This window comes from Parasteatoda tepidariorum, chromosome 6, assembly GCF_043381705.1.
Source record: "Parasteatoda tepidariorum isolate YZ-2023 chromosome 6, CAS_Ptep_4.0, whole genome shotgun sequence".
Classification (NCBI taxonomy): Eukaryota; Metazoa; Arthropoda; class Arachnida; order Araneae; family Theridiidae; genus Parasteatoda; species Parasteatoda tepidariorum.
In genome coordinates, this window is record NC_092209.1 from 23,780,356 (window position 1) to 23,794,218 (window position 13,863).

At 31.3% G+C, this 13,863-nt stretch overlaps 1 protein-coding gene across 1 annotated transcript; it reads right to left on the reverse strand.

The window, feature by feature from the left end:
- Positions 1-675: 675 nt before the first annotated feature.
- Positions 676-1,122, reverse strand: LOC107436535 (protein GVQW3-like). The gene has a single exon (XM_016048296.2). It carries the CDS (start codon positions 1,120-1,122, stop codon positions 676-678), a length of 447 nt encoding a protein of 148 aa, XP_015903782.2.
- Between the last annotated feature and the right edge of the window lie 12,741 nt (positions 1,123-13,863).

Consider the following 13,863-nt stretch of genomic DNA (forward strand, 5'->3'; position numbering starts at 1 on the left):
TGGCGATAAAGATAAAATAATACATTGATAAACTACCACTTTAAAATATATATTTGCTGTCCGGAGCAAGTTGGCATCTCTGCATCTCAACAGCACGTTAATTTGCTACATTAAACATTCATAAAAGTTTTGAATATTTTTAACTCACCACTTTTATTTATAAATAAATATTAATATGTTTTATTAATTTACCTACAAGTTAACATATAAGCTTCGACAATGTTTTAAATTACTTTAAAATTTACTAGTATAGATATATACTGGTGAGTATCTAATATAAAATATTTTACGGGAAAAAGTGTCAGGAATAGTAGTAAATTTAATCTAATTTTTTAAAAGTTATTGAACGTTTAGATACAGCAATATTTTTATTCTAAATAAATATACGAGGGCTGTTCGGTAAGTATCGAGACTGAATTTATTATACAAAAACATGCATACATAAACAGGTTTTGAGTCAACTCCTTCGAAATATGCTCCATTGGCAGTAACATACTTGGCCCAACGATGTTTCCTGTCCTCGAAACATTTCTGGAACTCAGACTTTGGGATGGCCTGAAGCTGCTGCGTCGAATTCTGTTTTATGGTTTCAATGACTTTTCCATTGTGGCGACAGCTGCTTTGTTTCGGGATCGTATCCGTAAATCCACAACTCATACCCAGTGATGATGAGATTCATGAACTCCGGATCGTCTCTTGCACTTTCAAACAAAATATTGCCAGTCGTTGAAATTGCTGATCCTCAGTGAGGAGACGCAGCACAAGCTTTGCAGACACTCGGTGCATGTTCAAGTCCTTTCGCAAAATTTCATCGCATGATCCTATGGAAACACCACACTCCAGTTCAATTTCTCGGACTGTTAAACGACGATCAGAGGGCACCACAGCCTGCACTTGTGCAATCTTGTCCTCATTGCGAGAGGTAGACGGGCATCCAGAACGGGAACCACTGTCCACTGATTTACGACCCTCCTTGAATCGCCGGAACTTCTTGAAAACCCGAGCATGACTCATGGCCTCATCTCCAAATGCTGTTTTCATTATCTCGTAGGTTTCGGTGCACGTTTTACCGAGCTTAAAGCAAAAATTGATGCAGATTCGCTCCTCCGTGTTTTCACACATTTTCTGTTTTCGACGAACGCACGCAATCACTCCACATGAAAGAAGTCAGTGTGACTGAACGGCGGGCTGTAGAGACCTGCCGATTTTCGTGAGACGAGGTGAAATTTGCACATGCATGATGCCCACAGTCCCACCGCTAGAAATTTTCTGGAATAAATCCAATACATTCAGTCTCGATAGTTTCTGAACAGCCCTCGTATATAGATCAGAGGATGGTGGATATGAATTTTTTATTCGATCGTCTAAATCAATGTTAAAAAATTTTTCAGCTTTTTTATAACAAAATTAATACCAGTTATTAATTTTTTCAGGTTTGCGTGAACCCTGTCTACAAATACATTAACCTAAGACTATTTTCTAATAGAGTGGTAGCAAAATATATGCTTTAGTATTTGATTAGTTGTAATTTTAATTTAAAATTGATTTTGACCACAATGACGATGTACGAAAACAAAGATGATTTGTACTGTTGTTAAACAGACTGTCCCTCACTTTTTCAGATGTCCTGATCCTGATGCTGCTTGAGCAAAGTTTCTAAATTCTTTAAAATGTTTCTAAATTTATTTAATTCAATTAATAACTGAACCAATTCGCCACCGCTTTCCTACAGCAGAAATTAAACTTAGGTTGAGAACCTATGTGTATATAATTGACAAAATAAACACATTGTTTTTTAAGGGCTGACGAATTATAATAATTTCTCTACCTTTGCATAATTTCTGACTAATTTACCTATTATTTTCATCCTAGTTCATTTCATTTACTTTAATTTTGTTTATTACTTTGGTTATTAAGAAAACTGAACTAAGGGTTGGTTCTAATAAGCATTAAATTTTAAAAACAATAGAAGATATATTTTGTTTCAAATTATTGAAATAAAATTCTTAGATTTTGGAAATCAATGAGTAAAAAAACAACAGCTATGTTTTGCCCTGCGAAATTAGAGAAATGCTATCATTACCACAACTTTTATTTATTTATTTTTTGGCCAGACTGTACATTTGTAAATAACATCAACAAGTCATGGACTTTCTTTAAGACTGAGAAACTTCCCTATGATTTAAGCATTTTCAGATTTTTTTGTAGCAAAAGATAAAAATATAAGTATGAAATTTTTTTTTTCTTTACTTCTGTTTTGACACTATACCATTAGAGCACAAGAATCCTTGTGTTATAAGTTCAAAACAAATTTTCCTTCCGAGTGCAGTGCTTAACCATCACCTCCAACATCAGAAAGCCTCCACACAGTTTTTTATAAGTAGTCCGCACAGACTATTCAAAAAGTGAACCGGTTGAGCTCATGGATCCCAAATTCGATACTAAAGTTCTGTTCTGTTTAGTCTAGCTGGGCTCCTGAGGCCAATAACGGCCCTTTTCCCATTCATCCTGTAATAGGGACTTAAGCAAATACAATAGACAGATTACATAAAATGCAACAATTAAATGGCACATGTTAAGGTACTATTCTTAAGTCATCATCATCGAATTATATCTGGGAGCCTGGGGCCCTTAGCGGCCTTTTTCCCATTCGTCTTGAATTGTGATCTTTAAGGTGGTTCTTTCTGGTAATTGGAATGCAATTGGAGTAAAAGGAAATTAAATATTTTGTATTTTAGTTAATATTACATCACTATTCCAAAGTTGACTGAGAGAAATGTATCATATATGTTTGAGAATTGAATCTGTAGTGGTAGACAAGTGAATAAGACAAGCCAATCATATTCATAAATTAAACAAATTTTGAGACATATATTTGCCATCACTCTCTTATTTTTACTAGATTTTCTATTAAAGGGCTCTTTCGTAAACTGGTTTACCTTCATAGTGGTCTGATCGGACTACCTATTAAAAACCGTGTGGAGGCTTTCAGATGTAGGAGGCGTTGGCTTAACCCTCTGCATTCCGAGTCCTTAAAAATGATGTTTGATCTAAAGTAAGTGCTTAATTACTTAAAATACTTGTCTTTGCTTTTGGATCTGGCCGTCTGAGCCGCGAAGCAGCCCCTATCCCATTCATTGTGTAGTATTTGTCATTCTGTTTGGCTTCGTTGAGGTAGCAGACAATGCGGTTGCTGTCAAGGGGACTTAAGTACCTTGCTTGAATAAATTATAATAATGAAAATGAAACGAAACAGCTTGCTCTAAACTATGTGTGACTTGAGTTTTGGATGGTGATTGATGATCAACGTGGGGGAGCGCTTAATAGAACTTTCAATGTTGTAGTTGTTGAAGCTGATGTAATAGGTGGATCGGATCTGTGATAAGAAATTTGTTAAAGCTTTTATTTATTTTGATGATTGTGATATGAGGCATCGGATGTAAAGTGACTGGCTATTGGCTTGCATTTTACATCTTTTTTGTAGTTTTCAAAGCTAAATATCTGACTAAAGTTAGTTGCAGTACATTTTTTGGTCTTGTCGTAGAAATCAGCTTTTAATTTTTAAATATATTGTGATAGGGTCGGAATCTAGAAGCTGTCACAGTCGCCGTGTGGGACTTGAATCCTGGATCTGGTGTTCGCAGTAGTCGGCTCGATTGGGGTGCTCTTCACGTGCTTGGCCAACACCTCCTACATCAAAAAGCCTCCACACGGGTTTTTATAAGTATTCTACGCAGACAGTTTAAAAAGTGAACCGGTTGTGCACTTGAGCCCAAATTGTAGTTTAAAAGTGTCTGAGAGAAATTTGTCATGCATATTTGAGAATTGAATCTGTAGTGGTAGACAAGTAAATAAGACAAATAAATTATATTCATAAATTAAACACATTTTTAGACATATATTTGCTACCAATTTCTTATTTTTACTAGATTTTCTATTAAAGGGCTCTTTCGTAAACTGGTTTATCATCACAATGGTCTGATCGGACTACCTATACAAAACCGTGTAGAGGCTTTCAGTTATAGGAGGCTTTGGCTTGGCTCGAGGCTTGTGTCTATGCGCTGCATATTGCGAAATACTTTTGTTTGTGCAGGTTGATGGATCATGTTGTCTGGTCAGTAGGTTGTTTGACCCTGGGGCACCGTAAATACTTTAAGCTATATTTTATACTTTAACCTTTTTTTAAAATTATATTTCATAAAATGAACGATCATTGGGGTTATCAAAAATATGAGAAATGCTTTAAAGAGATTAACTTCATTTCAGCTTAAAGAAATGATAGAGCACTAGTAGGAACAAAATAAACTTGTTTTTAGTATCAAAAAGGTATGCGAAAAACACTAGGTCTTGCAGAAAGGAAAGCTTTAAGAGGATTATTTTAAAAATCCTTCAATATTAATTTGCATAGACGTTTAGTCATGTTATTTTCGGCAAATAGGAAAAATTTTAACTTTTCATTGACATATCGAGATTATACAACTCACTTTCTTCGGTAACCGAAAAAAGCAAATTTTGAATCTTAACAACTCTAAAACTAATACTGAATTTAGGAAAATTAATATTTAGATAGAAAGAAGAATACGTGACTGTAAAAATTATAATTTAATTGCGATTAAGATTTATTTTACATTAAAAAGTCTTAAAAAATTAATGATAGTATTTTAATAATTTAAAAAATATTTCGAAACTTTAAACGAAGCGAGAGTTTTGGAAAATACATAGCAAATTCTTTACGCTAATGATTTTCTCGCTAATCATTCACGTAAATTATTTTCAAACGATAATCTGAACTACCGGAAGCAGAAAAGGAAAAATAAGCGCAATCCCGAGAAAATAATTTTCAAGTTAAAATGTTCCGCAAATATTTTTCCTAAAAATACTATAATTTAATATTTTTTTTCATTCAATTGTTTTTGTTTAATAAAAGTGAAAAACGCGAATGGTAAAAATTTTCTGCAAAAAACAATAATAATAATTGACAGGTGAATTATTTTAATTTAATTGAAACCATTATTTTAATTGAAACTATTAAAATAATGGGAGAAAATTTTAAAATATCTTCAAAGTTTTTTGCAATAGATGTTAATCAAAAAATCTTCGAAATGTTTACCTAGACCCAATTAATTGTGAAATAATTGTCTAGTCCAGCTATTTGTTTCAATTACGGAATCTTAAACGATAGAATCAAAAATGCAAATAAAATAAAAACTTTCAGAAACATAAAATAAACATTTAATGATAATATATATTTTTTTTCATTATATCATCAATGAGTCAAACAAGGTTTTTTGGCTTGGTTTTTTGAACAAGGTTTTTTGATAAGCAGTTGACATCGTAAATCCACAAAGGATACAATTTTTTGCTGTAAAAATTAAGTTTAAAAGCTTTGTTGTTTAACTTGAAATTGAATAAAATACGATGAATTATAATTTTTGAAAAAGAACTGTTATAAATTGTGAGAAACGTTATCAGAGAAAAATAATTCTTTGTTTCCTAAATTTGGTTGTCTTATTTTGAATTTCAAAGTTCGAAGAGAAAAAAATTTGTAAATGCACATCGTTTAGCAATTTATTCAATGCATTGTTATTTAAAAAAATATTTCATCTTCATAGCAATTTTACATAAATAATTTAATAAAAATAATCTTAATATTTAATAAATTATTGGTTGTAAACAAACTTATTGCAGGTTTCGAGAAATCATTATTGGCTAACATAGTGTTAACTTACAGAACTCCTGTGATTTTCCCGTTACACAATTTAAAAACCACTGACCTAAACATTTTTCACTTAATTTTTTCCTACTCGGTATCCACAGTGTTTACATCATACAAGATTTTAAATATGAGCAAATTGTATTAATTGAAGATGAATTTTTTTTCTATATTTCTTCACGATTCTGTTAACTAACCTTGAAATTAAACTTTATTTTTAGTCTCTCCTCTTTGGGATAAACATCCACACCCTTTCTATTTTAGGATAGGATATGACTTGCAGTTAAGAGCTATTCTTCACGAAGGTGCTCAATGAAATTAGGATGAAATCGATAATTAGCTTCAGCATCACTGTTAAACGACTTTTTTTTAGGACAAGAGATAAATACCTGCATCCATCTATACAATGTATCTTATTTTACCATTCTATTTATCTTATTTTATACTTTTGTTTCATTAACGAATTATAAGCAATTAAATAATTACCTTAACTTTGAAATAGTTTAGTCTTCTTTTTAAATCTTTGATATAGAGTAATCTGTATTGTAATTTTATATTTAAGGATTTTATATACTAAGCTCTTGTTTTAATGTTAAAGCTAATAGGTATTTCTGTCAAAGAAGTTGTTCTACCTTAAACTTTTAGAACTAGATTTATTATGTGCTTCGCAATCGCTGCTATAGGGTGAAAAAAATGTTTGGAAAGGATCAAATATCTCAAGAAATATTTATCTTGTCGAAAAAGAAAAAATAGTCACACTCAATAATTTTTTTAAAGCTATCCAAGGCTACCAAACTAGATCTTTCCCTCCGTCCCCTGGAAGCGAGGGGGAGGGGTGGCAACTTTGAATTCCTAAATATGAACCCCTATTTTTGATGCACATTCGAATCTTCTAGGAAGTAACTCTTTTTAAGTTGTAGGTTTTATAAAATTTTGTTCATAGATGACGTTGTAACAGTAATTACAGTAGAACAGTTAAATAGGTTCAAGGGGTCTCGAAATACCACCATTTAAACAGTTTGTACCTTATTTTATTTTACTAAGTTGCGGAGATATTTTTGAAGATAAATGCATAAACCTATAACTCAAATTGGATTACTTTTTAAGGGAAAATCCATGGTAAGAAACTGAAACAGAAATTTTTAAAGCGAATAGAATTTTACTAAATTTATGAGGATTTGAAACGGTGACCACGTTTTCCTTTGATCTCTTATCTATCTACTTATGGCTGTTTTTCGCAGGCTTCGTTATTTGAAATGACGCCTTTTTTTTTGGAATAATATGCTATTTTTATAACTGTTGTGAGTTTGTAACAATTACTCATGACTATTCGGACAAGTTTAGCCCTTCCAAATCTTGCGATTTCTACACTAATTCTGAAAATGGCGCAAACCGTCAAGATGGTGGAAAATGAAAATTGCTTCTGGCCTAATTTTTTAATATTTAAAAATTCACTCTAATGCTGCCTTATTTGTTCTCATAAAAATTTGCAAAAAACTAAAAATAAGAGTGTGGTTTTAATAATTTTCTTCCAGTTGGAAAAATGTTGCTACTTTGGCGATTTTTAAGAAAGATTAATAACTTTTAAAATATTTAAGTTATTTGTCCGTTCTAAAGCCCAGATAATTTTTCGCAGAAAAATAATATTTATGTTGTTTCAAATCCCTTTGCTTCAAGTGTAAGACACTTAAGTTGTGCTTTTTTTAATTTTACTTGGCGACAGAGCTTCGAAAAGCCATCTTCAATAAAACTATTATAATTTCAGTTGTGGATAAAATTCTTTCAGTCTTAAAGTTCAAAAATATTAACGTTACTAAGAAAAATATTTTCTGATAACTATGGAAATTTCGTAGCAGTTAGATGGTATGTAATGATGACCGGTTAAAAAAAATGCTATACATAATATGCACAAATGTATTTATCTGAATTTTTTTAAAAAAAGGTGCTGAACTATATTCAGTAAATCAAGAAATACTACAGAATTTAACTGTTTTTAGATTACGCTCATTACGAGAGAAATTAAATTTCTTTTACTCCGCTTTTATTTGGTGATGATTAAATTCAATTTTGATTGGCGATAGTTTTATGAAGGCGATAAAGATATTAATCTAGTATTCATTCAGAGCTCTGAAGACAACTGTGTGGCAACCTGTCACTAACGCTAATATTATGGCTTGCATCGTACATTGGATAACGAAGAAGTTCGAATCTAACAAGGGAAACTAGGGAAGTGTGACTCGCCAATTTTGAAATAAACTAGTGGGATGTATGCATTATGAGGAATAATTTTAGGGGGCAACATTCGTTTCGGCCCATAGAAGGTCCTATGAGAGATAAAAAATAATTCAATAGATAGAAAAATCGGTATTTTATTACTTCAATGCAGGCTATTAGTTATTGTAATTATCTCATACTCCGATTAATTTTGTGGTACTTTCACGTACTATATAATGCACATTTATTGTCAAAATTGATTTCGAAAATTTTATATATCTGTATTTTTTCAGAAAAACCTGTTAGGTTAATTTAAAAATAAAAAAAAAATTTACATCAAATTTTTGAAATTTTTTTTTCCAAAAACTTTCCAAATGAATTGGAGCATGTAATTGCAAATCAATTAATTAATTAATAATTAATTAATAATTAATTAATTTTCTGATTATTTTATTAATTAGCAAATCAATTAATTATCCAATTAATTACAAATTAATTGGATTATGAGACAATTACAATAACTAATAGAAGTAATAAAAGACCGATTTTTCTATATATTGAATTATTTTTTATCTCTCACAGGACCTTCTATGGGCCAAAACGAATGTTAATTAATTTATTAATTAGCAAATTAATTAATTATCCAATTAATTACAAATTAATTAGATTATGAGACAATTACAATAACTAATAGTCTGCATTGAAGTAATAAAATACCGATTTTTCTATATATTGAATTATTNAAGAAATTATACTTCATAATTTAACTGTTTTTCAATCACGCGCATTACGAGAGAAATTAAGTCTCTTTTACTCCATTTTTATTTGGTGATGTTTAAATTCAGTTTTGACTGGCGATAATTTTATGAAGGCGATAAAGATATTAATCTAGTATTCATTCAGAGCTCTAACTGCGTGGTAACCAGTCACTAACTCTAATATTATGGCTTGCATCATAGAAGGGGTGATAAAATGAAAAGGTACGAAACGACACGGTGGGTACAAATGTAGACTTTATTCAAAATATACACCATAGGCCTGAGCACAACTATCCCACAGATGAACAAGTCGCAGGATTCCTTGTTCCCAGAATTCCTTTTGCCGTGACGAGACCCAGTCCTTCACAGCATCCTAGAGTACGTAGTCCGAGTTGAAGCGCTTCCCTTTCAGATGTTTTTTTCAGTGGACCAAACACATGGAAATCGCAGAGCGACATGTCCGGACTGTAGGGCGGAGTCCAGCGTCTCCCACTTGAACTTGGCTAGTTCCATGTGTGTGACTCTGGAGACGTGTGGACGCGCGTTATCATAGAGCAAAACCACATCCTCCGTGAGCAGCGGACTGCCGCATCATTTGGACCAGTTTCGTACCTTTTCATTTGATTACTCCTTGTACATTGGGTAACGAAAAAGTTCGAATCTAAGTTAATTTTTGAAAATCGGATGAATGTCTCTCGACTTTTCATTCATCCATTCTTAATCAATAAAATTAATTTCTTTTTCTTGAAAAAAACTTATTAACTAAGGAATTTTCACTTCTCAAATTTATCAATTAGTGAACAGATATAAACTACCTTGCAGGAAATACTGCCTATTTCAAGTATTTTCCTCCAATAAACGATCTAATCTTGAATAACAAAGGAAATTGTTGAAATATTTTACACTTTTAATATGAATGATCCATTATTCCTGCTCTAGATTTCAAATTAATAAATAGAATGATTTTTTAAATTATTTCTAATTTTCACACATTTTAAAAAATTATGATGAAATTCAATTTTTATTTTTCAAAAAATGATACTAATCTCCATTTTTATACTTGTATAATTAATTATTGCTGATATAAACAGAAATGCATTTGCATAGAGATTAAAAACTCGTATATTATATACTTTTAAAAGTAAATGAAAAAAATATTTTCTTTTCGAGTTTATCGGGATGTACTAATAACGTAGATAAGTAAAGTAAGAAGAACTCAAATGAAGAGAAATCCTCTCAAATTCTCATTACCTCTGTAAAACAAATGATAATGATTTCTTAATGGTTGTGTTAATTATGTTACCATTGAGTTTAAAAAAATGTGAATGTAATCCTTAAGAAGTAAAAGTAATTTGGAATGTTCGGTTGGTTTTCCCAAAATGATGTAAGATGAAAGAAAATATGAAAGCTTATTAATAAAACCATTCTTCATACATGAAATGACAAAGTTCAACTTTCTAAAATAAATTATGAGTGATTTAGATTAAACCAACTGTAAAACTTCTAAAACAATGGTAATTTATTATTTTAAATCTCTACCTTTCAGAGTTTACATATTTTCAGTGGTGGAAAGTAAAGTATTTTCCGTCCACGGTATCGGATTTTTGCACGATTTTTTAATAAATGAACTCTTTATCATTATACTAAGAAGAATGTTAATTGATATCCTACTGATTTTGAGGAAAAAAAGTTTTGAAGAAAATAAATATTTATTAATTCTTTTACAATCAATTTTAAATCTGAAATAAAACCAAGTTTGGGTTTATACCAAACCAAGTTTTGTAGTTAATATGCAATTAGTAAGGAAACTGTAAATAACGTATACATGTTACAGCTATAGTGTAGAAATCAGTAATTCTATAGACTATCTAGCTAATGTGTACTGATTATTTAGGGGGATACACTAAAGTGCTAAAAATTGTTTCATTTCTAAATATATTCGAAACTAAAAACAGAAAAAGAAATATATATATATATAATTGGCACCGATGTCCCATCTGCGTCAAAGGGTTAACGTGTTCGATTTTGCGTGACCATCCATTTTCATTGTTTGGCTGCCAAATTTTGTGTGAATACTGATGAAATTAATATGATTTTGCTACATTAAAATGTTTTTACAACTTAAATATTTTAACCCCTGAGGGATGTTTCCCAGACCACCGCCAATAGCCTCCACACGGTTTTTTATTGGTAGTCCGATCACACCATTGTGAGGGATATCCAGTTACCGAACGAGTCATTTAATACAGAATATATTTAAAAAAAGAAAATGGTAGCAAATATATGACTAAAACTATATTTTATTTATGAATATTAATGGCTTGCCTTATTCACTTGTCAACCACTACAGATTCAATTCTCAAATATATAAGGTAAATTTCTCTCAATTACTTTCATAAAAAGTTTTAGGTACATGCGCACAACTGGTTCGCTTTTTAAGCCGTCTGCGCGGATTACTTGTGAAAGACCGTATGGAGGCTTCTCGATGTAGGAGGTGATGCAATAGCCCATTGTGCAGCTCTAGTGCGACGTTCAACCCCTTTTTTGATTAGATTGTTCTGTCTCACACAGGGGTGAAAGCGAGACGGAAACGAGGAAAGGCTGGTAGTAAAACCTTTCCAGTTATAGCTAGTTTTGGGGAGGAGTTTACTTATTCTTTTTTTAAATTTTTCAACGATATCTACTTTATCTTGGAAAAGAAGCAGTTTTATATGTATGCCAGAATTATAAAAGAAATCTTGATAGTTACAGATATTTCATTTTTTACGAAAAAAATGCTGGAATGAAATGTTTTACGTACCAGGTTTTTCTCTTTTCCGTCTTGCTATATAAGGGCTTTCACCCATGGTCTCACAAGCGATTAGAACAAAACTCAAACATTAAATTGCAATTAGGTGATGCAATAGCCCATTGTGCAGCTCTAGTGCGACGTAAATGGACTACAACAACAACGTTCAACCCCTTTTTTGATTAAATTGTTCTGTCTCACAAGCGATTAGAACAAAACTCAAACATTAAATTGCTGCAGATGAGTTTTCTGCCACTCTAAATATGAAATAAAATAGCTTATTTAGTACTGTACAACGCTATAATGATTAAATACATAATTCCTTGAAAAAGTGCATGTTATATGAAGTTTTTTTTATGTATACAAAACCTCCAACTGCTACGGAATTTCCGTAGTTTCAGAAATCTTCTTTTCAGACGGTAGCAAAATTAATGTCTAAATATTTAAAAAAAATTAATTNAAACAAAATTACTTTGTTACAATATAATGTTATAATATCAAAAAAAGTACTTGCGTGGCGAGAAAATATCTTTTGTGATCTAACTCTTTCAAAAGTACATAAAAATGATTGCCATCAGGAGTGTACATGTAGATTTATTAAATACACCTTGTGCGCCACCTAGGAACCAAATCTAGAATCCGACACTCGAAATTTTTGCTCTGTTGCAATCGTACCCTGTTACAGTTGACCCCACTCTCCCCTACTGTACAGCGCTATAATGATTAAATACATAATTCCTTGAAAAAGTGCATGTTATATGAAGTTTTTTTTATGTACATGTAATGCACCTGCTCAAATATTACAATAAAGAAACAGGTAGTAAAAAAATCGTATTTGACAACACAATCATACGAGCAATTTTCGTCCAAGAGTTTGTGACAGATGTGCGATAATAACTTCCGACTTTCATGTCAAATGCAATTTTAAAGAAAAAGGTACAAAATTTTTGTTATTGAAAATACTAACCATCACTTAGTCGAACGTTCTTAAAAAAATTTAAAAAGCTGTTATAAAATAAGAGGAATAAAAATAATTCAGTATATTTTCAAGTTTCACAATAGGAAAAAAAAATCAAGAAACAAAATCTCTGAGAGGAAATTGCCCGTTTCTAGTTTTTAATCCTAAATTGGAAATTTGAGATAGTATTTTTATAACTTGTTATATATAACTGATAGCACAATGCAAGTTTGTTATGAACTAATCTTGTTGGATAGCTTATATATTTCTTTCGCGCCGCAATGTAAAAAAGTTATCGATATAAGAAATATTATGTACCATTAAGAAGCCTGTTTAGCACAGGGAAGCCTTCGTTTTTTTTTAAAAAAAGAACATGATGATCAGATTATCGATTGCATGCAAGTCACGAGCTAGTTCTATGCATTCATTTCCTTTTATGTTTACTTCCTACTCCACCCTCATACATAGTATGTGGTTGTCATTTGCAATCTGGTTTGCAATCTCGAGGGAAAGGCTCACTTGCTCGGATCGTAATAGCCAGATTAAGTCTTTATTAATGGTTGGTCTTCTTTTAAGTCGACATATTTGCAAACAACATGAAAGAAAAGACTCGCATTTCTTACTGGTATAAAAAAATTATAGTAATATTTTGATATCAAAAAAAAAAAAATTAAGACCGCTGAACTTTTCTGTATAGAAATTTACGGTCTACTTAAAATGCAACCCAGAAACTTCGACTTATAGAGTAAACTTTCATATAATATAGGAACAATTGTTATGTTAGAAAATCAAGAGTCATTCAAAGAAATTTAATAAACTTATTATTAAGTACTCGAGTGTTTGCTCGTGAATGGGCTCGTCGTGAATGGGTTTGGCTCGTGAATGAGCTCGTGATGCGTACGTATGGGGGCATAATCATCTCGATAAGCATATAGGTATACACAAATGTTAAATATTGATAATTTCAATCCTCAATACATTCGTGCCTAGTGCCCTTTTTCAAAGTTTGCATGGTCCGTGAAAAATATGAAAAATGTTTCTCAATTTACACACAAACAAAAAGATGTTTTAATACGTTTGCAACCATCTCAATATTTTTTTTCACAAAATTATTAATCAAAATATGAGTTCTTCCAATTCTTCGTCTCCTACGTTAAAGCGGTGAAAAAAATCTGGAAAGTTTTGTTGGCATTAAGTATTTTTTTTTCTACCCATACATAATCTTTCAAAATCTTAAGAAAGTTCAGTAATTAGCATTTATTTAGAAGAAATACCTAATAAGCTCATATTGCTTGTCCACAAAAAATAGGGAATTAATAAAATGAACGAATTCCTCAGTTTGTTTTAGTTTTAGACTATGTTTATAAGATGCTGACCAGGCATCAATATTCAGTTAAATATTTCAGGTGTATGATCTATGTGTCAGATGTAT